The sequence below is a fragment of the Python bivittatus genome, unplaced genomic scaffold (genome assembly GCF_059951505.1).
Source record: "Python bivittatus isolate LINGU-HERP-01145 unplaced genomic scaffold, Pbiv_v1 ctg000330_np1212, whole genome shotgun sequence".
In the NCBI taxonomy this organism is placed as follows: Eukaryota; Metazoa; Chordata; class Lepidosauria; order Squamata; family Pythonidae; genus Python; species Python bivittatus.
In genome coordinates, this window is record NW_028277058.1 from 39,387,343 (window position 1) to 39,405,098 (window position 17,756).

Consider the following 17,756-nt stretch of genomic DNA (forward strand, 5'->3'; position numbering starts at 1 on the left):
CTTGCCTTGGAATATTTTAAGTGCAGGGGCTACTAATCGCCCTCCTTTAGAATAAAAAAATGTCAGAATAGCACCTAGTGTACACTGGGCAGTTGCCAAGACAGTAGATAAGTGTGCTTTCCATAAAAGGGACTTATGAAAGGTGATATCCAGGCATTTAAAAGAGAGACATTGCTCTATTTTGGGGGGCATTAATTGTCCATCTGTGTTTAATATTACTTTTGCCAAAAAGTACTACCTTTGTTTTATTTTAATTTATCTTCAGTTTTTCCCTTTCACAGTAAGCAGCTAGTCTGGCCAGTAATCTTTTAAGGCCAATCTCGGTACAGGAAATAAGAGCCATGTCATGTTGTGTTGAGTTTGGGCAGCTTGTGAATTTGGCATAGGAAACAATACCTTGCCCTGTAAATACATATTTAATTGTGTGTGATTATTTTTGTAGAAGGTAAGAAATGAGAAAATGCAAATAAGATGATCTATTTTATCTATTCTACTGACCGCCTTTGCAGTGAAAGGAAAGTAAGCTCTCATGATAATCCTGGGGAACTGAAGGCCAATGAACTACTCAAGCTGCATAGGGTGTGGTTCTCTTACAGAACTCTTTGTTTGAGCTGCAAGGAAAGCCGCTTTCTAGGAGGGATGGAAAGGACTAGACATTGTGCTCTTAAAAGAATTAGTGGTTTGGGGGGAAAGACCAAAAAGCTGTTTGGTTTTTAACTGATTCCAGATGTTGCTGCTGGAACACAAAGATTGCCAATGTGTGTAGGGTGGTGCTGACTGAGTGGGCCTCTAGAGTGTTTCCTGTGCAGCCCACAATCAGAGACACTTAATCAAAGCCAGCCGTTGCTGCTGCAGCTCTCATGGAGCTTTCCTTCTTCCTGTGTTTGGAAGAATACAGCACTAATTTCTCTGCAGTGTTTTAGTTTTACGCCCTTTAGTTTAAAAAAAAAATAAAAAAGTCATTATTTATTGAAAATGTTTACTTTGGAAAGACTATTACTTTGGAAAGTTGAATGCATGTAGGCTATTTGGTGAGTGGGATGAGTCATTAAAATAAACCTAAAATGCCATATAGGAGCCGCTTATCTGTGACCAGCTACCACATAGTTTAGAGGAATTTAAAGTGAAAGTCATATAGGCAGGCTGGCTCAATCATAGAGATCTTTTCTCATGAAATTTGCATTGTACCATGAGAGAGACTGATTCCTTGCAAAAGATGCATGTGGCCTGGGCATTTCTGTGTGATTTGTTCGGTTAAACATTCTGTAGTGTGTGGTAGCTGATCAAAAATGGCTCCTAGAAGATAGAGAAAATGTCTAAATTCATTTTTTAGGTTAACCCAAGTCAGAGTGACTATTAGTTGATAAGTGAAAAATATTCCTAATGGATTGTGAACATGATGAGGAGCAGACAAAACATAGATAATACAGCATTGTTTGACTCCTATGCTTTCATGAATGTTAGCTTCATTGAGCTTGCAAATATAGAATTGCACTGTAATAGTATTGAAATAAGCTCCTATTTCTATGCTTATTTGAATATACACTGTAATAGTATATGAAATAAGCAACCAAACTATGCTTATTTGTCTGACTCATTTCCTAATACTTGTTATCCTAGACCACCTTTCACCCCCTAGCTAACTTCCAATTGTGTGAATTTCAGCTTGTAGCATTCACCTGTCACAATAGTCATTGCTGAGAATTCTGGGAACTGAAGTCCACAGATCTGGAAGGCAGCTAGTTCTTAAAGGCTGCCCAAGATCAAAGGCCCCAAAATCACATGCATCACCCCATGAAAGGTTTGGATGGGGCCCCACAGATTTCCAAAATTTTTTCTAGGAAAAGATTTATCTTTGTATTCCATTCATTCAAAAGGGAATAGTTTGCTTTTTAGTGCTAATAATCTGCCAAACATCTGTTTACTTAATTGGATGAGCAAGTGCCATATTCTGGCAGGTAGGTTGAACTGTTGGAGATATCACAGATGACTTCAGAGTTATACTCAGGAAAGTTACAACTGGCAAATGGTTTGGAGGAATTAGCTTCCCATTTTCTTTTAACTTTAAGGAACAATAGGTTGTAGGGTTTGCATATACACTTGATTAAATCTTCCCCCTTTCCTGGATTTTTTTTAAAGTAGAAAGAAATGTAAAGAAAATTAAAGTACAGACATACATACCAGTGCTATATATGGTCTCGAAAGGCAAAATATGATTTGGGAAACTTACAAGCACATACAAAGCATCAGTCTGGAATATGTTAGAGTAGCTGCGTATTTCTGGGCTCATGGTGATGTGCAATCCCAGAAGACACACTTTGAAGATTTACTTAACATTTGCTACAAATTATTCACATTCTCAGCCAACATTGCCTACGTACAAAAATTCATGCACATTCATATCCCCAAACCAACACATCTGTAATGTCAGTACAGGCATTCTCTATACATTTATCAATAAATGCATAAAAAGCTGAAGGGAGATTGTACATACTTGTCTTACTACCTGCTCAATGTTGAACCATTTGCTAAGCACTACGTTTATTCTCTCATGTGTTTTACTTCCATCATAAAACTGCTATTACAGCATTCAGTAACCAGTCTTCTTAGATGTTACCTAGCTGGGTAATGAAACATTTGCAAGAAAACAACCAAGCTCAGAGAACCCCAAGGATGCCACAGTTCAATCCTGAGCCACATATATTCTCTTCTGTTGGTACTTTTAGTAAATCAAGAAACACAAAATAAACTTCCTCTCATTCATACTTTTCTCAGTGACTTGCTGAAGAGCAAAAATTAGGTTCTCAGTTCTCAACATTGATAACATTTACAGCATCTCTATATTGCCAATTCCACAAGGATTCCCAGTGATTTATCAAAAGTTAAGAAAATACAGGGGCATATCTGGACAAACATCACGCTTAACCAATTGTGTGTGGGGGACACTTGCAGATGAATAAGCCAGATAGTTTAGTTCTGCCTGAAGTAGGCAGTCTTACAGATACCTACAGTAGATGCCACACCATAAGGCATTTTACAGGTTAAAACCAGCACTTTGAACTGCATCCAGAAACCTATTGAAAGCTATGCATTGCCCCCAAAACTGTTGTTATATGTTGCTGCTGGTTTTCCCACACCAATAGCACAAACTGCAGCTTCTTGTAGTTTTCAAATATTTTAATTTATTAAATAACCAATTTAACAGTATAAAGGAGTGAGAGAATGTTTGAGATGAAGTATGCATTTTTCAAGCCTGAAATGTACTATCAGCCAGATTTAATCAGTGCCCCCTCCCATTTTTTGGCACTTTGTCCAATGATAAAAACCATTGGGGTTTTTGATTCTTTGTATTACTTACATTATGCAAAGTATTTAACTACTCTGCATGCCTTTGATTTTTATGTGAAAAGAAAACTATTGTGATTAGATCCTCCTGGGTCTTTTGCTATCCAGAACTGGTTTTGTATCTTTTAATTTACTTACATTTTAATCTGCTTCTTTTCTCTTACACACTTTTGTCATTTTTTATCTGTTTTAGTTACAGTTGATGCTTTGACCTTTAGATACATGCATGGTATCCAGGAGCTCAGCTGAATTGATTGTGCATCTAGCTATGTGATTTTTGTGTGGAATATAGTTTCAGCAGCAACTATGTGTCTATACTGGAATTTCAGTGCATCTCTTATATACAGAAATTTCAAAGCAGCCCTTCTGGCTGTATAATTGGATTGGAATATATTAGTGTGCACTATATATTTTGGTTTATTTGGATATTGTTAAAATGGGAATATTCTACCCTCAGTAAGAAGGGATTCCCCCCCCCACTAGGAATTCTTTAAAGATTGTAATCAGAGGAATGCTTGACAATACTATCTAATACTACATACTGATTGTTGGAGAAACTTAAGTAGAAGTTTCTAAAGAAATGGGGTGCGTGAGAGAAGATCACTGTGATTTTGTTCAATTCTGCATTATTCAGGAAGGGATGGCACAGTGGTTTTAATTTAGATTTTTTTTTCATTCTGAGAAAGCTATTAAATATACCCTTGTCAAAGTATTCCATATTTGAAACTCTAAATTTAGTTCTGGTTACTGCTAGCATAATAACTTTCAGATCTTATTTCCTGCTCCTTCCCCCCTCCCACAAAAAGGAGGAGCTCAGGTTGCCATGGGGATTAGAGCTGTGTACCATAGGGAGACAATGTAGATTAGAATACCAGGAAGGAAGAGTGAGTGATGTCACCAGTTCCCTCTATAGTACTGGGGCATTAGTTAGTAGTGGAGTAAGTTCATAGAGAGGAAATTGCAAATATTTCTGAAAAAGTGTTATGGTGTCAATATTAGTATATCAGAACAACACTGTATGAATATTTTAAAATTACAGTTTTGCTTCTTTCTTCTGGAGACTTATACTGGGAATTAAAGTATTGCACCATATAGATACACACACTTTTCAGTGCTTTATTTTAGTAGTAGTCTTCCAACTTCTGAAATAGATTGTTTACCAACTGCTAAGGCCATTTTCATCAACAAGCTAAATTTTCAGATGTTACACTGTACTAAACTTGCAGCCTGGAACTGTAAGTGAGAGTGATACATTGTTAATAAAAATATGTACCATTAAATATGTTTAGCAATTCTTAAGTGGATTACATGGCTTTGCTTAGATGGATTTCACATGGATAGTTAGAGTAATGGATTTTAATGTTTTATCTCATGGAATGGCTGCTGAAAACTCCTGTGGGTTATTAAGGATTCTGGGGCATGTTCTAGGAAGCACTTCCATTCAAACACACCCATGTTATCCATGCCTCCTCCTTGGTGTTCCTTAACAGGACCTAGGGACCATTTAAAATGGTTCCTTGGTCTTGTTCCTAGCCCTTATGTACTTCAGCGAAAGTCAGTAATACTAGACAAGCTGTCTGAGGAACGTCTGTGCTCGATTTCAGATTTTCAGAAGAACTACTTAAGCTTCTGAGAAAACTGAGAGCTCCTAAAAAGTTGGAAAACTAATTAACTTTCTTTAAAATTTATTATTCAACTTTACATATACTGGCCTGCTGTGGATCAAATGAGGGATAATTGCATAGCAAATAAAATGCGTAGCTACTTATGCATGGGATAAGTAGAATACAGTTTACTGTCCCTACTTAGTTTTCAGTGAATATTTTTTTCACAACTAGTCTATCCATATTGAAAAGTACATTCATATATGCATTCATATATGCATAACTGCATGGCAGAAAGATTGCATCCATACCCAGATGCAGATCTGGATCATGATTCTGGAGAAATCTAAATATTTTCTAAAAAAAACCACTTCTGCATATGCACACACACATCTAAGAAGAAGTATGTGTGCATATGCAAAAGTATTTTTTAGTATAATATGCAAATCTCATATGAAAGCTTTTGTGTGAGTGATTTTATACAATGTAAAATTATGTGCGTGTGGCAAATTTGAAATCCCCTTTTTTTTCCTTTCTGTATAAGGGGGTTCAAATATTCATAGATACTGAAACAGTGAAATATCCCAAGGCAACCTATTTTTTTATATTGCCGCTAAGGGCTTTCTGAATTAATTGTTCTATAAATGGCTGCTTGTATGCTTTTAATAGTCAGACATTGACCGTAATGTGCCAGAAGAAAATTGAAATTAAGTGTAGTGTTGTTGAGGTTGGAGGACAACCTATTCTTGCTTTTTGATCTCTTGGAAGAAAGAAAGACAGGTGAATTTTATTGTCTCTTAACCATTTTTCTTCTATGCATATATATAATAAAAGTTTTTTCTATGAAACTTTTATTATATATAAGCAGTGGACTAGATTTTGTTCTGTTTCATTTTTTTAATATAAATTTTATTAAAAGTTTTAAAGAGAACATAAAAACTAACACAGACTAATACAGAATACAGAGAACAAAGAAAGAGGGAAAAAAACAACAACCCCAAAAGTGCAGAAAGAAAGAATAAAAAGAAAGACGCTTCCAATTTCCTTTGCAACAAATATAATTTCAAAATTATCTCTTACTCTGTGATTACAAAAAAGCTCACTTTTTTCTATTATCCAATTTTTTTCTAATCATCAAAATCATAAATGTCATAAGTGCATTTTTTTCCAGACAGGGGTTTCCATTCAGCCATAAATGTAGATATTGTCTTTTCTCTGATCAAGAATGTTAATTTATCTATCTCTGCAAGTTCCACCATCTTCACCAACCATTCCTCCATTGTGGATAGTGTCAAACCTTTCTACTTTTGAGCATATAAAAGTCTTGCTGCAGTTGTCATGTATAAAAACAAAATTCCATGACTTTTTTCTGGTTTCATTAGTCCCAAAAGAAAAGTCTCTGGTTTCAGTTGTACTTTAACCTTTAAAATCTTCTGAATTAATATATGCATTTGTATCTAATTTTTTTTTTAGTTTTTTTACATGTCCACCAAACATGATAAAATGTCCCTTTGTGTTGTTCACATTTCTGATTTTGTTGTTTCAGTTCTTCCATTTTTTCTTTTGGATCCCTTACTGCTAACACAGTTTTCTCTGTATTTCATATAAGAAATATTCTGCTATTGTCCTAGGTGTTTAATTCTTAGTAACAGTTTTTCAGCTTGTTTCTTTGAGTTTTCCACAATAGCAAATCCTGCAGAGAATAATTATTCAATATGAGACACCAGCAAGTTGCTGACCTGTAAAATTGGCAGCAACAGATACCTCTTGGGGAAATGCCACTGCTGCCAGCAAGTTCTCCCCTCCCCCTAGAAAGTGAGATTTAATTATTGTTATGGTACAAAGATTGAGAACTGTGTGGAGGACATCTGTTTAAAGAATTCTTTTTACATTATTCATACTGATGCCTTCCTTTCTTTATGCCTTTAATTCTTCACATAAACATGCTGAATGTTTTATCTTGCTTCTAGTCATTTCCTTGTCATCCAAATGTTTGAGCACGTCAACTGTCTAAAATGAATCATGAACAAGTATTTTCTTTGTGGCTGCAATATCCAGTGATTGCTTGATATTGTCAGTAAACTCAGTGTAGATGTCACTGAACTGATCATCACACTATGGTTTACCAAATGGGAATATAAATTTCCTTTATATAGAAAACTAGTCTTAAAATAAGTGGTGCCTCTTTGCTGCTGCTATTATTATTACTATTATTATTATTATTTACTAAGAAGTGATTTAGAGATAAATATAGGTATTTGAAAGGTTGATGGAGACAACTTCTATAATACTGAGTAATTATAATTATAGTTATTTGTGTTTGTATACTGCTATTTCTTCTAGCGGAGCCCAGAGCAGTGTAGTTTTATTTCTTGTTGTACTGTATTATTAATGAAACTACTGTGATAAAATTGTTAAATTACAAAACGAAAAGAAATAAACCTTATATAAAAATAAATCTGACATCTCGTTCTAATTTAGGAATATGTGCAGTTATCCCTGTTCACTTCCTGAAATAATTAAACAGCACCAGCTTCCAAAATAAGAACCTTTCATTTTTAAATAAGCGATTAGAAAAGCAAAGTGTTAAAAAACGCCACTTTTTCTATATGGCTTTATATGTGAAATGTTACTTGAGAGAGCTGACAAGAATGCAGCATGCTTGCAGAGTACTGTGCCCTAGCTCAAATTAAATATTTAAAGATTCACATGACCTGTTAATTTTTGTAAAATAATACGTTTCAGGCAATGGAACAAATTATGAAATTCTTGAATTAGATAAGATAATGTATTATTTTTTATAATTTCCTACGTATATTTTATAATAAAAATACTTTTTGGTGCTTTACCTTGGCAAAATGCCTTATTATTTGATTTTATTCTCCCCAACCCTGTAAGACCCCAGGTAGGCAACAGCCATTCTTGCAGAATATCACTGAGTATGAATGTGGAAAAGATATTACCTAGAACCCTTGTAACTGAATCAGATGTCCTGTAAATCGACTATGTAATCATTTGTTTGTTTTAGATAAGGAAAAGGTGTTGGATATTTTATTTACCTGTTTTCATTTCAATTAGATTATTTTCAGATATTCTGGATAGATATCCTTTTACATTTTCATAAAGTATAATCTTTGCTTTATTTCAGAATGAGCCTCTGACTTCCAGTTATCATGGATATCCAGGAAGAGATAGCCAGGTAAGAATCATTTTATTATGTGAGTTATTAATACCATTCTTACATGGAGACTTCTATTGTAATGTTTTATTGGGATTTGAAATTATCCTATTGAAAAGGTTTTGCAGCAACTCTCTCCCATGTTGTGGAAGAAAAGAACAGCTGTCCGTCTCCCTCTTGGTGGGTTTTTGAATTACTCTACCTGGAAGGGCTGTTGGAAATAGACTATGGCAGACAGTGTCATTGCAGAGCCTTGCCTGAATGAGGGCAAAAGAGGAAGTAACATGCCAACATGATTGTGGTGATCACAGTGATATAGACTTAGAAAACCCAAGGCATGAATGAGGAAGTGAGTAATTACCCTGTTGCTATGGCAAAGGGGATGTCATCTGCTCCACTTTACAGCCAATTTTGCAAAAAGGTAAAATAAATCAAGAGGCACAAAAAACTTCCAAAGAATATAGTAGGCAGCTGGCCAGTAAGCATTTCTGAGGGAGAAGAATGATTTCTGTTACTTGTTTGGCCAGTGACTGGATGAACCTCAGAACAAGCTTACTATGTACAGTGCTTCATGGTGGCAAGAGTTCCAGGTGAAACAGACCTAATAGTTTTGGGTGATGTGTACAATGCTGAAAATAACATAGACCCTCTTACAAGACTTATGTTAAGAATTTTATGGCTCCCAGATACTTACATTTTAATTGTAAAGCCTAAAGAGAAAGGAGGGAAATGAAATCTTGTAATGAAAGAGATGCTTGGTGTAAAGTATAAATGTGTAATGTAAAGTATAATACCAATTGAGTAAAATCATTTGCAGCTGATTTTTCTTGGGAGAATAACCTAGGTGGCAGTATGCTGCCAAGTTAATGGCAGATGTTTTATTGGCCAAGTGATTGCAGAAAGTTTTATCACATATAATTCATCCTTTTCAGTCTGGATTTATCAAAATAGGCAATCATCAGATAATTTATGTATATTAATAGAAATATGGGCTATAGCTCAAGAATGAACTCTAGTATTAGTATCTTTGGATGTTGAAAAAGCTTCTGATATGGTTCAGATTTTATTCTTTTTTTTCCATTTTATTTTTCATTTTTAATATTCTGTAAGGCAGTATTTCAATTTTATCAATAACTTTTTCCATAAGAGCAAGTGACCATACTCTAGCACACCAATTCAGTGATAGGTTATCTAGAAATTTCCAGTTTTGAGCAATCCTTAATTTTTCAGTCAGGAATAAGAATACAATAAGTTCTTTTTTGTTTATTTGAGAGTTATCTCCCTCAAAAATATGTAACAATCCCAACTCTGGAACACATTCTACTTCTTGTTTAGTTATTATTCTAACTGGAATAATTGGAATGTTGTCTTCCAATAGAATACCACCTTTTCATAATTCCACCACATATGAAAACATATTCCCTTCTCAGCTCTGTCCAACATTTTGGTGAATCTCTAGGGGCTATTTGTACTAGTCTAGTTGGAGATAAATGCCAATGATGTAATATCTTCCACTGCATCTCTTGTATGGAACCTGATAGAAACCCACGTGATTTCCAGAGTGTTTGCTGCTCTGTCTCTTCCATTTGTTTCCCTAAATCTGTATCCTAAGCTTCTTTTAAACCGATAGGAGGGTTGCTCACTTCCAATTCCATTAATAATCTATGAACTTTTAAAATTGTTCCTTTGGATTGGGAAGGGTTATTAATAATAATTAATTTTTCAAAAATAGTTGAACTGCAAGATGCTGACTTCTTTATGTCCTTCTTATTCAAAAAGGATTTAAGTTGGAGCCATGTTAGCCAAGATAGATGGGAACCTATTTGTAACTCTCTTCTTTACTACATAGTGTCTTATAGTAGAAGTTTCTTATTCTATTGTCACTGAAAATTCTCCAGTGCTTCAATTTTGTTCACCTGCCTGATTATGAAATTGAGTAACGGTGTCAGGGGAGATACCTCTCAAATATATCTTTTTTTTCAAACTTGAAATGTAGCTTTTGTGAACATATATCTTTTAGAAGAAAAAAACATATGACATGGATTTATTTACCTCCTGTTTCTTTTCTAGCTGTATCTATTGTCTTGTTGGATCTTCCAATGTGAAAGGAGCAATATGCCCCAAATGTGCTGCCTGATAATAAAATTTTAAAAATGGAACTTCCCAATTCTGAGGTCTATGTATGATCTATTAATTCTTAATTTTTTAGTACTGAAAAAAAAGTTTTTTGTTTGCACTAAGGTTAATATTTTATCCAGTACTTTTCTACTGGAAGTGTTTTGAATTAAAAAAAAAATCATTTTGAAAGAGCCATCATTTTAACTGCCACAATTCAACCCAGAATATTTAAAAAAATTTTTATCCCAGATGTTCCTTTATTTTTATATTTTTTCCACATTGGGATAAAATTATTATTAAATAATTTGTTAATGTTTTTAGTGGTAATGTTTTTAGTGAATCCTTCCTAGATATTTGAAGGATTTCATTTCCGTAGATATATTTAAAATACTAGCTATCTCACTTTGTTAGGATTGACTTTCACTGTTCACTCTGTGACTTCTGCAAATTTATCCAATTCCACCTTAAAGTATTTAGCTGCATTACTAGAATTTGCAGATGTTAATATTATATTGTCTGCAAATAAATTTAATAGATAGTTTTTATCTCCTACTTTTATCCCTTTAATTTCTTCGTTGTTCAGAAGGACTACTGCTTATGTTTCTATAATGAGGTTAAATAATAAGGGGGATAATAGACAACCCTGCTTGGTGTGTCTTGAAACTGAGAATTGCTCAAAATCATAATTATTAATTCTAATTTGGGCATTGGTGATACTACAAATTTGATCTATCATGTTGAAAAAGGAATTGCCAAACTTAAGTCTTTTAAAAGTTTGTTTTAAAAATTGTCCTTCCACACAATCAAAAGCTTTAAAGATATTTAGTAAGGATGCAGATAAAGAAGACATGTTAATTTTACAGAAATGAATAATATGTATCCATTTTCTAATGGGGCTAGATATATTTCTTTTTTGAATAAAGCCTTATTGATCGGGATGAATAATCTTTCCTACAATTAATTTAAAGCAGTTGGTCAGTTTAGCATATAATTCATAATCAAGATTAAGAAGAGAGATAGGCAGAAGAAATTTTTAACCAGTCTTTACCTAGTTTAGGAATTAAAATTATTTTAGAATTGTACCAGGATAAGGAAAAAAGATTTCCCTGATGCAGAGCATTGCTTAATGACAACAATTCTTGTATAAGAATGCCTTATAGAATTTACCTGTTAACCACTCAGGGCCTGGAGATTTCTATTTTTAATGTTTTTACAAACCTCTTCAAGTTGTGATTGTGAAAATGGAGAATTCAACTATTAAGCATCCATTAAAGATAATTCTGGGAAGGTCAGTTTGTCTGGATACTTTTTGATTTTTTTGTGTTGCAGGGTTTTTAGAAGTGTACAGATTCTTTAAAAGTTCTACAAATGTTTTACTAATATTTTGAAACTAAAGAAACCTTTTGTTTCTTTTATTGCCTTTGTATTGCTTTTTAAAGCTTATTTGCCAATAATCTTGAGTTTTTTATTGTAAAAGTTACAGTATTTTTGTTTTAAGAATAAGATTTGGGTTGATACTTTGTTGATTTCTAAAATATCGAGCTCCTGAAGTAATATTAAACAATATCAAACAAGAACCAACATACACGTTACATAAGCTGAAGGATCCTATTGTTATATCTTCTTCTAAAGTTATATGTTTTTTTTAAATCTCAAAGCTTGTTCTTTATTAATTCTTCATGAAGTATTCTTTAGATTTATTAAGACTTTGTTCATCTCTAGGATCCTAGAAATCTCTTTTTCTTGTGGTTAAAATACAATTAGCTTGAAAGGGAACCTCCTTGTACAGGTGAAACTCGAAAAATTAGAATATCATGCAAATGTTCATTTATGTCAGTACGGCAACTCAAAAGGTGAAACCAATATATGAGATAGACACATTACATGCAAAGCGAGATATGTCAAGCCTTACTTTGGTATAATTGTGATGATTATGGCGTACAGCTTATGAAAACCCCAAATTCACAATCTCAGAAAATTAGAATAGTGTGAAAAGGTTCAATATTCTAGGCTCAAAGTGTCCCACTCTAATCAGCTAATGAATCCATAACACCTGCAAAGGGTTCCTGAGCCTTTAAATGGTCTCTCAGGCTGGTTCAGTAGGAATCACAAGCATGGGAAAGACTGCTGACCTGACAGTTGTGCAGAAAACCATCATTGACACCCTGCATAAGGAGGGAAAGCCCCAAAAGGTAATTGCAAAAGAAGTTGGATGTTCCCAAAGTGCTGTATCAAAGCACATCAATAGAAGGTTATGTGGAAGGGAAAAGTGTGGTAGAAAAAGGTGCACAAGCAGCAGGGATGACCGCAGCCTGGAGAGGATTGTCAGGAAAAGGCCATTCAAAAGTGTTGGGGACTTTCACAAGGAGTGGACTGAGGCTGGAGTTAGTGCATCAAGAGTCCAGACGGATCCTGGACATGGGCTTCAAATGTCATATTCCTCTTGTCAAGCCGCTCCTGAACAACAAACAACGTCAGAAGCGTCTTACCTGGGCTACAGAAAAAAAGAACTGGTCTGTTGCCCATTGGTCCAAAGTCCTCTTTTCTGATGAGAGCAACTTTTGCGTCTCATTTGGGAACCAAGGACCCAGAGTCTGGAGGAAGAATGGAGAGGCACACAATGCACGATGCTTGAAGTCCAGTGTGAAGTTTCCACATTCTGTGTTGATTTGGGGAGCCATGTCATCTGCTGGTGTTGGTCCACTGTGCTTCATGAAGGGCAGGGTCAACGCAACTGTCTACCAGGAGATTTTGGAGCACTTCATGCTTCCTTCCGCAGATGAGTTTTATGGGGATGCTGACTTCATTTTCCAGCAGGACCTGGCACCTGCCCACACTGCCAAAAGTACCAAAACCTGGTTCAATGACCATGGGATTACTGTGCTTGATTGGCCAGCAAACTCGCCTGACCTGAACCCCATAGAGAATCTATGGGGCATTGCCAAGAGAAAGATGAGGGACATGAGACCGAACAATGCAGCGGAGCTGAAGGCCGCTATTGAAGCATCCTGGTCTTCCACAACACCTCAGCAGTGCCACAGGCTGATAGCATCCATGCCACACCGCATTGCGGCAGTCATTGCTGCAAAAGGGGCCCAAACCAAGTACTGAGTACATACTGTATGCATGCTTATGCTTTGCAGAGATCCGATATTGTTCTATTTCCAATCCTTGTGTTATTGATGTCATGTAATATTCTAATTTTCTGAGATTGTGAATTTGGGGTTTTCATAAACTGTATGCCATAATCATCACAATTATACCAAAGTAAGGCTTGACATATCTCGCTTTGCATGTAACACGTCTATCTCATATATTGGTTTCACCTTTTGAGTTGCCTTACTGACATAAATGAACATTTGCACGATATTCTAATTTTTCGAGTTTCACCTGTATATCTTGTTTCTCTTTTTAGTAATTCTTTTGTTAGAGGTTTGAAGGCCTTTCTTCTTTGTAGCATGGCAGGACTGATATCTAGAAGATATAACACTTGTGGCAGGATTGATATTTTGAAAATATAACACTTTTATCACCATCTCATTTTATCTCTTTTATTCCACTTTAGTCCATGAGCTTGTTGCAGAATTTTCTTTCACCTGGCTGTTTATAAATCTTATTAGTATATCTGTTGCTTTTGCATCTGACTGACTTTAAGGGAGAATACTGTATGGGTGAGTTTTACATCATTATCTGAAAGCCTTAAATCTGGTAGATTATGTTTCAGTTTTGAGATAAGATATCTAATTAAAGTTGTCTTTCCTGCTTTTCCCCCCGATTCCTTTAATTCTCAAATTATTTGTTCTGTTCTGATCCTGTATATCAGCCAAATCCAATCTAATGTCAGTAATGTCTTTTTGATGACCTTTGCAGTGTCCCTCAGTCATGTGATCACCATTACAGTCAGTACACATTGTCCTGTGCCTGACCTGTGTTTTTTTATTTTTTTTCCCCCTTGCAAAGCAGAGAGATTGGAGAGAAAGGGATGGCAAGAAAGTAAGCTGTTTGCTCTTCTACACATTGAAAGCAATGCAGTTGTGCCAGCAGCCCAGGACTGGAAGCCATGGGCATGCTATGCAAACAGTTTACAGTACTCTCTTGAAGTCTCTTCCGCTCCCATCTCTGCTCTGCAGGCTGAGCGGGGAGAGGGGAGGAAAAAAGTAAGCAATTTCTATGGGAAATCTTTCCTTTGCCTGACCATTCACAATCGCAGAGGAAGAGATTTCAAGAGAGTAAGCTGTTTGCATAGCGTGCCTGCAGCTCCCAACCCTGGGGGTGCAGTGCAATCACATTGCTTTTGATGTGTACAAGATAGTAAGCAGACACTCCAGCAGTTCCAAAGGGCGAGGGAGTAGTTAGGAGGCAAACAAAAGCCAAAAGTGTGAAACTGACTAGTCTTGTCTCTTTCCAGCTAGAAAGCACAGTCGCGATCATATGATTTTCCAATTAGCGACCACTTTGCTTAGCAGCGGAGTTGCCAGTTCCAGTTAGGATCATTAAGCTAGGACTACCTGTAGATTTAAAAAAATATAATAAAGGATCATACATACTGCAAATTACTGAAACAAGTCTCAAGTTTTGAATTATCGTATAGCATAAACAGCCTTCTGTTTAAATAGCAAGGCCCACATTTGTTGATAGGGTAGGCATTCTGAATCTGTTTCTGGTTGATTAAAAAAAAAAGGAAAATAATGAATGCAGCTAGGATTGCAGTTCTATAAAGAAATTTCATCATAACAAGATTTTAGGGATTGTATGGGTGTGTGTAGAAGATAACTGTATTATTCCATAAATATGGTTGCTCAGAAATAGCTTTTAAATTCCAATTACCAGATTGATCTGTTTGGTTCAGAAATAGTTGCTGTGCTTTCTCTGAGTCTGATTTTTTACTGGCTAGAGGGTCTTCACTTTCCTTAAATAAGGTTTCAAAGCTTTTAACTAATTTCATTGGGAACTTCTAATATAAAGTACAGTGGTACTCTAGTTACGAACTTAATCCGTTCCGTGACTCTGGTTGCAACTCGAGTTGGTCTCAAGTCGAGGTAAAGTTTCCCATAAGGTCCAATGTAAATACGGTTAATCCGTTCTGCCCTCCGAATTTGGTCGCACCACGAGGCAAATTTCCCCATAAGGTTCAATGTAAATACAGCTAATCTGCCCTCCGAATTTGGTCGTACCCCGAGGTAAATTTCCCCCATAAGGTTCAATGTAAATACAGCTAAACAGTTCTGAAACATATGCATTTTATTTTTAAACCTCAAAAACATGAAAAAAAGTACAGTACAGCATAGTATGAAGAGGGAGAATGGGGTGGGGAGGCAGTTATTGTTTGGAGGGAGAGTCCCCCTCCAAAGGGACATCGGGGAGATCTCCTTCAGGGGTTTCCTCTCTTCTTTGCCTCTTAGCTGCAGGCTCAGTTCTGGGGAAAAACCTGTCTAAAGTCAGTTGCCAGCCTGCTCTGCATTTTCTTTGGAGCCATGCTAACAAGCACACCAAAAACCTTCCAGACGCCACAAAACACACCACAAGCGTCACCGAACGTCTCCTTGCTACCGCGATCTCGCCCACAGGAAGCCGCGACTGCGTGGCAGCAGGGAAAATGGCCGCGGATCCGGTTCATAATTCGAGGCGGAGTTCGCAAGTTGAGGTAAATTTTTGGGGCCGGAGCTGGTCGTATCTCGAAAAATTCGTAAGGAGGGGCATTCGTAACTAGAGGTACCACTGTATATGTAACCATAAGAGAGATCTGATAGGACATGAGCAACTCTATGTTATCTATCATTAGACTTTGTATTGTGTGTATGGAGTGTTTTAATATTAAACACAAATGTGAGTCAAATTATATTTTTGAAAAATCCCAGTCTCTTCTGTCGCAGACGAACCACAGATATTTTAATATAAATTAGTTAAATAACTAAATAAATTTTGATAATATTTTTATTTTAGTAATTACTTTTTTTGGTTTTATAATGATTGTTTTTTATCTATTTGCTGTTTTATTTAATTGTTGTACGCTGCCCAGAGTTGCTTTGTGTGAGATGGACGGTTATATAAATGTGTCAAATAAATAAATAAATCTGTCATCTAGATTTTCCCATGCGTTATCTGCAAAAATTACAATTTTGAGTCCTACATAGCCTTATCTGATCTAATATGAACTCATTTGAATATATAGGCAATATTAATCAGTATTTGCAAGGCTACTTTATATTTAAATGGTTTAGAATTTCTGTCTGTGTAAATGGCTGAGTAATTAATAGTCTATTCCCAATCTGTAATATTTTACTGTAAAAAGAATTTTACAGAATTGGATTTTTCCAAATTTAATTTGTCAACCTGCCATATCTCAGCGATATGCTTCCTTCTGCCTAGTTTTTAATCCTTTAAGAAAGCAGATATTTTCACATTACTTGAAAGTTGCAACCTGGTATGACTTAGCGTATTTCAATCAATTTTACTTCATTCCTATCAAAAATACATTGAGGTAGACCAGGTCAGGAAACAGCAAGGAGTTCAGGAACGATACTTTCCTGTTTTAGGGTATGGAAACAGAATCTTGAAAGCTTGCTGGAATATCCCTCTGCCCTCTTTCATACCAAACAGAATCAAGGCAGAGTTATTTTGAATTACTTTCTGATGCTTTTTCCTTTACCAGGACTGAATTGTTGTTTACTTTCTCTTAATGGTTGTTGCATTCCTTCATCAAGGTTATCTCATACTCCTCTACACTTTCCTTAAATTCCCAACTGCTGCTATTCCTTGAAATGTCTAGCATATATTAAAAGTCATTCTGAGAGATGCTTGTGTTTCTGTTTTGAGTTTGAGAGTTAGGTAGCAGTTGAACTGTCAATGGTAATATGGGCTATTCCAGAATTGCAGTATTGTTCACATATTCATGGCCTGAAGAGGAACATTCTTTTCTCTGTAATTCTACACAAAGAAATGCAGTGCAATAAAAGTTAATTTGCAGCCAGTGTTTTTGTGAAAGCATTTTAACATAGGAAATAGCAGTTCAAGTTTCAACTATTTCCCCTTGGTTTATATGAATTGACTGCTTACGATATATTTATGCTAGAAATTGGTCTTAAAGACATATTTGAAAGTGAATGCAAATGATGCCTAATCTCAATAAAACAATATTATCCTTGATTATAATCAGTGGTGTAATTAGCTTAATACATCTAACCCAGCCTTAAAGTCCAGAGTGTGGAACTTTAACTTCTCAGAATTCCCAGCTATCCTGGCTGTCTGGATATTCTAGTCCAGTGACGGTGAACCTATGATATGCATGTCAAAGGTGACACGCCACAACATTTTGGGTGACACACCAGCATCCGACAACAACTGTTCTCCCTGTTTGAGTTATCAAAGAAACTGAGTTTGTTTTACTTGTATTTCATTTTTATAATTATTTGACATTTCTTTATATAATGCATAGCACCACACATGATTGGACTCTATTTTTTTTAAATAAAAATATATAAAGAATTGTTTCTCTTTTGCTCAGGGGTGGG

At 35.6% G+C, this 17,756-nt stretch overlaps 1 protein-coding gene across 12 annotated transcripts in view; it reads left to right on the plus strand.

Annotated features, from left to right (window-relative positions):
- The window catches only part of RBFOX2 (RNA binding fox-1 homolog 2), a 202,265-nt gene that overhangs the window by 34,072 nt on the left and 150,437 nt on the right, over positions 1–17,756 (plus strand). For all 12 annotated transcript variants that reach the window (XR_015796198.1, XM_088141067.1, XM_088141068.1 and 9 more), the window contains exon 2: positions 8,098–8,148. Coding sequence is in view for 11 of the 12 variants with exons in the window: in XM_088141067.1 (XP_087997193.1) it covers positions 8,098–8,148 (51 nt within the window). In the remaining variant the exon portion in view is untranslated. The remainder of the gene's footprint in view (positions 1–8,097; positions 8,149–17,756) is intronic.